Consider the following 11201-nt stretch of genomic DNA (forward strand, 5'->3'; position numbering starts at 1 on the left):
CACATTACAAGACAGTTCTGTATTTTAAAGGTTGCGCTTGTCGTCTCCAGATGTTAACCTACTTTCTTAGGATTGTAGCACATAGCTGAAGGAGTCTGTATTACCAAGCAAACTCATATCAGGAGATTAATATTATTTAAAGATCTTCATGTCATGTTAACTCTCAACTGCATGTTGCAGTAATTGTTGGATGTGCACGATAAGAGTGATTGAAAAACTGCTGATTTTTAAAACTCCACCTCCACAGGAAAATATTAGATTCATTCTTAACTTCAGCACTAAAACTAGAGAGTAAACAAACTTTTCTGAGTAAGTGTACCAACCTGGAATTGACTCTTATTTAGTTGATTGATAAAAAAATAAAGAGAAGGAGTATAGGGTCAAATACTTTTTCAAGAATGTTTCTGAGCATTACATATTCCTTTCTGCCCAAATCAAAACTTTATGTCCCGAGGAAAAATCAATATTTGTGCTCAAGTAGCTGCTGAAACATTTCACCATGATTTATCCACTTAAAAATTTAATGATAATGATTGCCAGTAATCTATGTTTTTCACCTTACATAAAGGATCTTTTGAAACTTTTGAAAACTAAACCTTCACTGACTCAAAATTCAACCTATTCCTGGTCAAATGTTGTAGCCAGCTTATGGCATTCATAAATGCAAATAAACTGAATGTTGTATATGATGCAGTCTTGTCTGTCAAAATGAAGAAATCCTTATCAGTCTTTGGAATCATCAGAACAGTTCATCGCTCACATTTCTCATCAGTTTAACATTTAGCTTAACCTCCCCTGTTGTGTTTTAGGTCCTGGTGCTTTTGGATGTCACCCCAGACCAGTCCATGGTGGATGAAGGCGTTGCCAGAGAGGTCATCAACCGCATTCAGAAACTACGCAAGAAGGTGGGGCAATTATTTCAGGAGCACTACTCGCTGTGGAAACAAGAGTGACACCTAACACGCTACAACTGAATTTTGCAATCCAGTGCTTAATGAATATAATCTGACATAGTTGAAAGTGTTTGCCAATACATGTAATCAGGGCAGTGTCAGGGTGAGCTCAACATGCCACTGAGACAGTGTGAGGAGAGGTACTGGAAGACAAAATATCTTCCAAGGCTATTGTTTGCATGTGTAATGCATGACTGTTTGGCAAATTAAATTGAATATGAGAAGTATTTAGGGACATGACACAGTGGGATAGAAGGATTTACACAAAATTCCCCCATAAAAGGAAAGAAAAACACAAAATGCTGATAGCTGGTTTCTATTTGAAGGACAACACTAACCTCCTGGCAGTAGAAATTCACAACAGATACAGTATATCCAGTAGAAACCAGAAGAGGTTTCGTTGTTTGATATCTTTAAATAATACTATTTTTGTTGCCAGTCATATTGAGTATCCTTTTTACAGACCCTGCATTCGTATAGTTCGTTCAATATAGTAGTTCTGATTAATCTGTTAGTCAACCAGCCCTCAAAATTACGGATGTCCTGTTGTCCCTGAGACACAAAGATTCGGTGCCTGGGACAAGTCTGGGACAGTAGAGAAACTTATCATTACAAGTGAAATTATTACATTTATGCATCATGGAAAATATCTCATTTTAATTGTTAGGTGTTCAAATGACAAAAAACACTATGTCACTTGAGCGCATACACACACAAAATTAATCAAAGGGCTTTGTCGATACAAAGTACGCCAAATTCGGATTTCCGTACTTGCTAGTTTGGACTTGACACGTTGGAACTCAGAAGTACAAATGTCCGAGGACAGGAGGACGCAGTATGATCGTTCTGCAATTGGAACAACAGCGTACTTGCTGATAGCAGCAGCTCATCTTCAACACACCTACCTGACTGTACTGTGATAAAAATAATCTTAACTCAAAGCTCCACTAACACTGTTTTTCTCACAAAAAAATAACCTCATCGACAGAGAGATGTAGTAAATTGTTATTCAGTCTGTAATGTAGCTATAATAAAAATCCAAACTGTTATGTAGATTAATAAAACAAAATGAAATTTAATATAGATAATATATTAATAGATGATTATAATTAAGGGCACTATGAGATATGTTCAAAGTGTGTGTACATTTCCATCACCGTATACCAATCAGAAATACAAAAGGTTTGCATTTGCACTGCAGTGATGCATTTATTGATCAAACAGTTAGAAATAAACAAGAAACAGTAACTCAACCAATGACTAAAAGAATAATGAAAACTAATTGTGGCCAAACACCCAGGGCAATTTTTTTATTCAGATACAAGTGCAGGGAACAACTAGCAGAACTTCCATGGCGGAACAGAGTGAGTCAATGAAGTGATGCAAGTTACTGAAACAACATTATTAAACTATATTTTTATGTAGAATGAAAAAAAAATAACGTCAGTTTGGGATAATGGTTGTTAAATCTGGGATAGTTGAAAGTAGAATTCAAGACAGTTGCGGGACGCTGAGGAAAAAAAAAAATATATATATATATGACTAAACTTTTGATTAATCAAGAGTAATCAATAATGAAACAAATTATTAGTTGCAATATCGACCCCCCCAGCATAAAATATTTTCTGTATTTTTGTTACATTTCTGTCCTTTTGATCACCCTCCTCCTCCCCCCCCTCCCTCGTTATGTCCCATGCTAATTTGGTCGAGGCAGTTTTGAAATCTTTCCACTGCAGCGTCACAGTTAGAAGTTTCTCCATCATAAGGCAGGCTTAATGGAAGCTTAATTACAGTCTGGCCCCTTTCAGATTCTAATGTTAGAGCTTTGAAGTGGTCTGGGGAGTAAAGACGGATTAGCCAACAGCCCCTTGTTTTCACAAGCAACAAACAGTTTTTTCCATCCCCCTATAGCAATGGTGTGCACTGGCTCCCAGCCAGGCTAAATTCCTCCAGTTATTTCGAACTGAGATCTGTTAGGAATTTTCCACCCCGGGGATGGGAATTAATTTTTTAACAATTCTTTGACATGTTTGGTAGTAGTTTGTGGGTGTGCATGTGTGTCTTTATCAGTGTTTGTGTTTTGTGTGTGAGCATATGCAGGGTTGAGAAACAGGGGTCAACATTTCCCTTTTTTTTTTTCTCACAAGCTGGAGTTCTCTGTAGCTCTATCGTGTCGACGCACGCACACACACACACACACACACATATACTGTACTAGCCCCTTCAGGGTAGGGTCAGTACCTTGACTTGGCAGGAAAAGCCTATAAACCTTCCTCCATTGATTGACTGCTCCTCTGTATCTAGCTAACGTTATTCCTCTGCCCTTGAGCCACATACTGCATTGGGAGTGTGTGTGTGTGTGTGTGTTTGCAAGTGTACACGTGTGTACTACACAGCCATTATATGCATGTGTGTATGGCTGTGCACACGTGCACACGGCTGCACACTGCAGATTAGGATGAGATCAATGTGTTTGAATGTGTCAAGGTTAGAGGAGGCTGGCAGCACAATGCAATGCCAATGCTTTCATCCAATAAAAATCTTCCCTTGTTCCTTTCTGACTAATTTTTTTCCCTTGTACTGTCTGGTTTTTTGCTTTTTAATCCCTCTCTTCTTTTTTTATCCCTTCCTTCCTTCCTTCTTTCTTTTCTTCCTTCAGGTAATTGTTTCTTCCAGATTTCATTTTCTTATAAAAGAGGAAAAAGCATTGAAAATAATTGCTTGCGGCAAAATTGGGATTCCTTGCATCCTTGACAATCATTTTAATTGGATAACAGGTTTTTCTGAAGAAGTACAGCAGCACTTTTAGCATATTTACATGGCCAGTAATTCCAGTATTTTTTTTATTTATTTTTGAAGTAAAAAGGCTGCACTTGCTATTTGTTTACATATCTGCAAGTTACCACTCAATCTCTTGTCCCTTAGGGCCATTTGGTGCCGTCAGATGAGATTACTGTGTACTACCGCAGCCAGCCAGAGGGGGAGTACTTGGCCTCTGTGATCCAGGCTCACACTGACTTCATCCTGGCTACAACTAAGGCTCCACTTTTGCCCTTCCCTGTCCCCAAGACTGCCAGCGTCATCATAGAAGAAAAGACTCAGGTAAGAAAGGATACCTGAGGACAAGCAAGATTATTGTTTGCTGTACTACTGTGTAGTAGAAGCTCAGTTTGAGAAGCAGCTTGTTATATAGCACAGACTTTCCACATTTATAAAACATGCTAGTTGCAGACAGTCTGTGTTATCATAAGTGCGAGTGATTTTATACCGAAATGATCTTTTTAAATGATGAAGTTTACGTTTCTTTATTGCTTCAAAGTTTTCACATTCTTCTTGTTACCACTCTGAATAAATTTGTGGGTTCATACAAGTTTGATTTTTAGTTTTAAGGACACTTTAGTAAAAATTATGAAAAGTCTGTCTCACTCTCTCTCTCTGTGTTTCCTTCTTTCATGCTCTTTATTTTCTTTGTTGTAGCTGAAGGGCTCAGACTTGGAGTTAACTATAGTAAAGGGATCTTCAGCTCCTCGGGCTCCTCTAAATGGACCAGCTTGCACCTACGTGAACCTCAGAGTGAAGGTCAACAACAAAGAACAAGGTAGAGCATGCAGGAGAATAAAAATTGATTGACTGATTGATTGAGGATGTCTGGCTTTCCAGCCTGAAATATTCTGACAAGAAAATGTAAAACTGTCAATAGAAGTTGCTCATAGGTTATTTTTGCATTTTGGTGTAAAGAAATCATCTGCTAATAGGTGAAATAATGAAATATGTTGAATGCCATGTTTTCTACAAAACCGAAAGTTCATGTAGCTTTTCATGTATAGAATGAGTTCCGTCACCTCGTGTTATCCGTAATTAACTGTATGAACTGTTTGGCTCTGCAAGTAATCCTGTTTCTTGTTCAGAGGGGATGGTGCTGTTGGAGAACCCCAAAGGGGATAACTGTCTAGATGTGGACAAGCTGAAGAAAGTGTGCAGCAGCATCTTTGGAACCAATAACACCAAGCTCCAAATCTTCAATGGCGGGACTGGTGAGACCTCATTTGACCAGTCTGACAGAAATAAAAGCTCTTTCTGAACTATTTTGTGAGGCCAGTAAACCATTGTCACAGCAGACACCTCTGCCACGTTGTTACATGAGTGAATGTCGTTACCTTCTTGCAGTTACCTCATAAAAACACAACTAGTAAGGGACATTTTTATAATGATCTGGGTAACTTATAAAACTCTTCCGTGTGTGTCTGTGTGTGTCTGTGTGCTGTCTGTGTACACATGCTTGTGTGCACGTTTGTGTGTTCATTACAGAGCTGACCAGTAAAACAGACCTCCAGGCTTTGAGTGGTAAAACGTTGTCGGTGACGTCAGGCTCCTCCTCCCCTGGGCCCGCCCCCACCACCGACACCCTCCTATGTCCTTATGTGAACCTTCTGCTCTGCAACGCGCAGCCAGCTGGTGAGAGATGCAGGAACACACACATGATCATGCACAAATAATAAGTCACTTCCTAAAGTTAAGTTCAAGTATAACGCTGCCATTACTTAACTTTATTTATTATAATCAACACCTCCTCTGAAGTGACCAAAAACAACATTGAATTTGTCCTGCGAACAAGGTTAGTGTAGTCAAAACTATATTTTACTCAACACATATGGCATTATGGCCCCACATTTCTTTTTGTGTCATCCAGCTGGGTGTTCAAACTTGACATACTTATTACTGTCAATTTCTCAGCTGTTCTAAGTCCAAGTTAGCAGAAGATAAGTAGCAGAAATAAACTATGAAAGCAGTGTAAACATGCAACAGCATCTCTGAGCCTTTGCAGCGATGTCTACCCTTTCCAGAGATCAATAATACAGTCACTGTTATTAGATTATGAAGATGTTTCAGCATCGGAGCTCGGAGATCATAGCAATACCACTCCATAAAAATGCTACGTTAGCATTAAAAGTTTGCTTAAGTATTAAGAGCAAAAGTACTAACGGATAATGTAGAGTATCATAAGTAATAGCAGCCTATTCAGAGTGTTATATTATTGGATTATTATTATTATTATTATTTCTCAGTCTTTACTATGTAGCACGTAATGTTGTTGCTGATTGAGATGGAGCTTATTTTAAATACTGTATATAATGTTGGGTAGTTTAAACATTTGTAAGTGCATCATTGGTTTATATATAAAATCAGAATCTGCACAGTAACTAGTAACTGCAGCTGTCAAATAAATGCTCTAGGATAAAAGCTATAATAGTTGCCTTTGAAATGTTCTGGCGTTGAAGTATAAAGTAAGCGAAGTACAAGTATGTCAAAACTGTTCTTAGGTACAACACTCAAGCAAATGTACTTTGTTATTTTCCACCACTGGAAAACCTCCAGCCCTCATTGTGTGTTGAATTCAGTGTTCATTGTGCAGCCTTATCCTTGAAGTCATTCACACCCAGCCTCTTTAACCTTGCCCTTCTTACTTTACATTCACTAATTGATCAGCCGGGTTTTGTCTCCTCACTTTTCCCATGGCTAGGCTAAAGCTTGTTCCCGTACCTTCCCAGGTCAAAAATAGCCAAACCAACAAGCAAACCATTCCTTAATTTGTAGAGGAAGTAAAGTCTGTCTTCTTCAACACTCTTCCTATCTCCTCCAGAGTGCCAGACAGGAGAGGTGGGCACGCTCCTGCTGGTGAACCCAGTGGGACAGAATGGGCTTGACTACTCAGGCCTGCTGTCTGAAGCTGCCAAGGTTTTCGGCCTCCGCAGCAGACGGCTCAAACTCTACCTGGACCAGGACCTTACCCAGGGTAAGATGAAAAGATGGTGGATATCATACCGACTTTAGAAGAACTCTTAAACTGAGTTAAAGCCAATAATTCAGGGCAGATATACAGTGAGGAGAAAGAATCTGATAGTTTTTAGCTTCGTTATCTAAGAGGCCACTGATAAGAAAAGTAGTTTCCAGTGCAGGTTTGGAATTTAAGGAATTATGTTGTAATTCCTGGCGAAGAGAAAATGTCACATTTTAGCTAGTAAGTACCGGGGGATACATTAAAAAAAGGCAGAGTCAGATCAGGTGTGAAAGCAGTATTTTTTTTTATTTATTTATTTATTTATTTTAACTTCAAGATATGTTAATGTTTATGCTTAAATGATTTGATTTTTTAACTTGTTTTCCATTTGAGTTAGCTTCACATCTCACAGTTTGTTTTAATTATATAAAGCAAAGAAAGCAAGGAGAGATTAAGTTTCTAACACAGGTTTTTTTCCCTAATTTAACCATCATTATTGATTAACCAAGGATAAGTCAGTGCGTGGGGTGAGATTATGGATATTTTTCATTAGAGTTTTCAACTGACAAAGAAAAATATAGAAAACACTTCATAACTTTTTGTAATAAAATTGTGTTCCTGGTAAATACAAAACATAAAATAAAATGTGACATTAATATATTGTCAAATACTATTAATCACTGATCAAATCGCTTTTAGTTTTTTATTCAGTCACCATGCGTTAGCGTGGTCCTTTTAGACTTCAGTTCTCTGTTTCTCGCAACATTGGTTACATTTAAAATTAATGGATTACTAGAGGAGGGTTAGATGTAATCTTATCTTCAGTGCACAGATCGGTGAGTAAGTGGCTACAATACGGTGGCACAATTAGCATTCAAGAATATCCCTTTATAACAGGAGTTGCTGAGATCTTTATTTATTATCGTATTTGAATAAACTTAAATAACTTTGGAGTTTAGGGTTTTGGGTTGACAATATTTCTCCACTCATAGTTTCTCTTTATGTTTTTCAGAGCTGCCATCTGATGCATCTGTAAAATCTCTAGACACCAAAACTCTTTTTGTGAGAGTTCTTCCCACTACAGCTGAAGCATAGATCCTGAGAATGAGAAGCCATCTTTAAGATCTTGGCGTCAACCTTTGTCTCTGATACATCAAAGGTTCCCTGAATGAAGTTTTTTTACCTCTGAAGTCACAACAACCCCATTGATGTACAGTGGATTATGACAACACGATGTGCGTCATTTGTTTAGATGCTTTTTTTGGAGGGAAATCCTGATGCAAAGCAGGCTTGTCTGTCAAGTTCATCCCATAGAATCGCTATCAGCTATGTCTTGAAAATTCTTAAGACGCTTTCAGGCACAAATTAGCATGACTTAAGATTTCGATGTGTTACAAGCATTCCAAGATGCTCTAATTAATCATCGTATTTAGCCAGGATCTCTGTCGTTCTCCTTGATGCAGTTTCTTTCCCTTGTTCTCTTTACTTTATCACCAAATGTAAGTGACAATTTTTTTCAAGAAAGCACAATGTGTTAGAAAGCTATATTTATTCTGGACAGTGAAGGGATTTGTCGGTAAACTTTTTACATTCTTCTTTAGAAAATTGATGCACTTCAAGAACAGAATGGTTGTTCAAACACAACAGCTGAACAGACCAGCTGGATAGATGTGTGAAATGTGAAAGTGTGAAGTGGCCAGTCATGGAAACTGGAAATCTACCAGTGGAAGGAAAACCAGGCATCGAATTAACCAGAAAGAAATGCCAAAGGTTCGTGTTTCAGTAACGTTGAAATAAGGATTCCAAGGAAGAGTAACCTGTCTAGCTGTCAGTATTACCAATGGATGTTTTTTTTTTTTTTTCTCTACTATGCTAGTGATAAAAATTATGCAAGCTACTTCCCTTTAGAGGCTTATTTGAGGTGAGCTTAGTCCAGAGTAATTATTGCAGTGGCTCATAATTGGGAAACCAATTTGGCCTATTGTGCTTACACACCATTTTGAATTTAACAGATAAACCTATTCTGCTCATTGCATTGGGAATCCTTTGACAATTGTAAAGGCATTTGAAAGGTGAAATGGATTTCTGGGCTGCTGTACCTCGGGGACAAAAGGGTTCTGTAATAAAAAAAAAAAAGAGCAACAAATGGATAATGTACTATTATAAGTGACAAATGGAATAAATCAAAGGCGACTAAAAACCAACATGTATTTTTTTTTTTCTTTCTGCTCATTCAAACCTCAGTTTGTCGAGGAGAGACTCGCTGTACACCGTGTCTGTGGGAGCCTGGAGTCGGACTTTTCTAACAACATGGAAAAATGTGTTTTGTCTTTGAACATTTTGACTGACTCATGTTGCTTTCTTAAACAGCAAGATCAGCGAACAAAAGCTACAAAATGGATTAAAAATCCCTTCAGCAGCAATAAATGAATTTTTTAAGAATATTTTGATATTTTGGGAGCTACACTTATTTGCTTTCTTGCCTTGAGTCAGATGAGAAGATTGATACAGACGCTGTTCCTCTGACTAGTGATATTCCTCTGATTACATGTTGCAACACCAAAGCAGCGTCTTAATGTCTGCTGCAATTATGATAAGTATGCTAAATGTTCATTGCTGTTAACCATCTGAATCGAAGTAACCTGGGGACTTTTTAATGTCAGCGCCACACTGTCTAGCCTGACAGTGAACTCTAGTTTCAGGTTTGAGCAAATGAAAAGCGAGAGTACTATCTCACATGTTCTGGTTACAGCTGACCCAGTAACTAGCTGTCCATGGAAAGATGTATTAATCTTCCACTGGGTCATCCTGCAATTTCCATTTATTATTTGAAAGATGCCTCAGTCCTAGTTTTTAGTTCTAGCAGCCAGTCAGTGCAGAAATTATTTACAATGAGAATTAAACTAAAAGAATGCCAGAAAAGTTTGACTGTAGACAAGAATACAGAGACATTGTCATTCATTTTAAAAACTTTAAAAGTTAATAAGGTCACTTGAGACTCCATGTTGAACATTACATTATTCTCTAATAATGTGGGTGACCTTGAGGTCCGGTTTGACTGTTGAGGATTTAAACATAGCGTCAGGCTGACTTGGCTTTCCAGGGGATTTTTGTAGGGTACTGACATCCACAGGCATGGTGTTAATCTGTGTCTGTGAAACCTGGTTCCCACTGGTCTGCAGCTTGCCTCTGCAGCCAATATAGTGAGTAGTCGTGTGTGTGTGTGTGTATGTGTGTGTGTGTTGATTAATAAAGGGGCCAGGAGGGAGAGCTGCTTGTTGACAGTTGAGGTAACTCTCAGTTGGGGGCGCTGCTGCAGAATCTCTCTTCTGGTGATCTTTACTGCACCGTGATATAAATTTACTACTAATTTGCATCCAAATTAAACACATAAGTATACAATTAATCTTATACTAGCCTATTAATGTTCATAAACATTTGCTCACTGCAGGCTGCTCCACCATCAGCACCGGCACAGGAGAGTAAACAGCTTCTGCCCTCAAACATTGTAAAAGCACAGCAATTAACCATGAATACATCAGAGAAGTACCAGCTCATCTGTGTCTGTTTTATCAGGGCTTAAGTATATTACACAGATGTGAAAGAAGAACTCAAATCTTTAACTTTAGTTAAAACAAAGAATTAAAATACTCCAAATGCATGTGAAAGTTCTGAATTCAAAAATTAGGTTTAAGTAGAAGCATAAACAGTAAAATGTACATTGATGTTAAAAGGTGAAGTGTGGTGACTCAGAGAGTTAAGTTTTGCACAAGGGTTGGCAATATTTATACAATTCTCTATCCTAGCATAATACACTAATTTTATATTATGGTAGTGATATACAATATACTGTAATACAGTAAAGTAGTTCTGCAGTAATGTCTTTTATTGGTTGATCCAGTGAACTGATTAAATGTCACATAAAGGTTCTTCAATTGAATTATATTTCAGGAATAGCTACCATGGTATAAATGATATGGAAAAATCTCACATTTTTTTATTGTCTCACAGTACACTTATGTATTTGGGATTTTCATGTTGCTTGGCTAAAGAGGGAAAGGAAGGAAGGAAAGAGAGAAGGGTGGCAGGCAAGAATTTAAAAAAGGTGAAAAAAAAGAAAGAAAAGCGTTTATAGTTTTAGTAAATTCTCTAGAACTCTTAAGATGTATCTAACATACACTATAACTTTTAAAATATTTGATATTTTGGGGTATATTTTTACCCAAATGCAGTATTTCCCCCTGGAAAGTAGTGTAAAGTGTAACCTTTTGTCTCCTGAAACACCTCAAAATGTCAGCAGTACATTATTTGACACTTAGTTACTTTCCACCTGTGAATTCCAGCATCTCCATCATCAGTGTCACTTCGGTGTAATGATTTTTATCCTCCCCCTCCCTGGGTGGAGCAGCATGCTGCTTTACTGGTTAAATATTAAGCACATATCTCTGTCTCATCCTCCTCTCATCCGT

The 11201-nt window shown here is 37.8% G+C and overlaps 1 protein-coding gene across 1 annotated transcript in view; it reads left to right on the plus strand.

Annotated features, from left to right (window-relative positions):
- iars1 (isoleucyl-tRNA synthetase 1) overlaps positions 1 to 9176 on the plus strand; it is a 60316-nt gene extending 51140 nt beyond the window's left edge. Inside the window, exons 28-34 of the mRNA XM_067586915.1 lie at positions 810 to 905; positions 3879 to 4055; positions 4431 to 4551; positions 4862 to 4987; positions 5262 to 5408; positions 6595 to 6747; positions 7745 to 9176. Coding sequence (XP_067443016.1) covers positions 810 to 905; positions 3879 to 4055; positions 4431 to 4551; positions 4862 to 4987; positions 5262 to 5408; positions 6595 to 6747; positions 7745 to 7827 — 903 coding nt within the window. The 3' untranslated portion in view covers positions 7828 to 9176. The remainder of the gene's footprint in view (positions 1 to 809; positions 906 to 3878; positions 4056 to 4430; positions 4552 to 4861; positions 4988 to 5261; positions 5409 to 6594; positions 6748 to 7744) is intronic.
- The last annotated feature ends 2025 nt before the right edge of the window (positions 9177 to 11201 follow it).

This window comes from Thunnus thynnus, chromosome 4 (genome assembly GCF_963924715.1).
Source record: "Thunnus thynnus chromosome 4, fThuThy2.1, whole genome shotgun sequence".
Taxonomy (NCBI): Eukaryota; Metazoa; Chordata; class Actinopteri; order Scombriformes; family Scombridae; genus Thunnus; species Thunnus thynnus.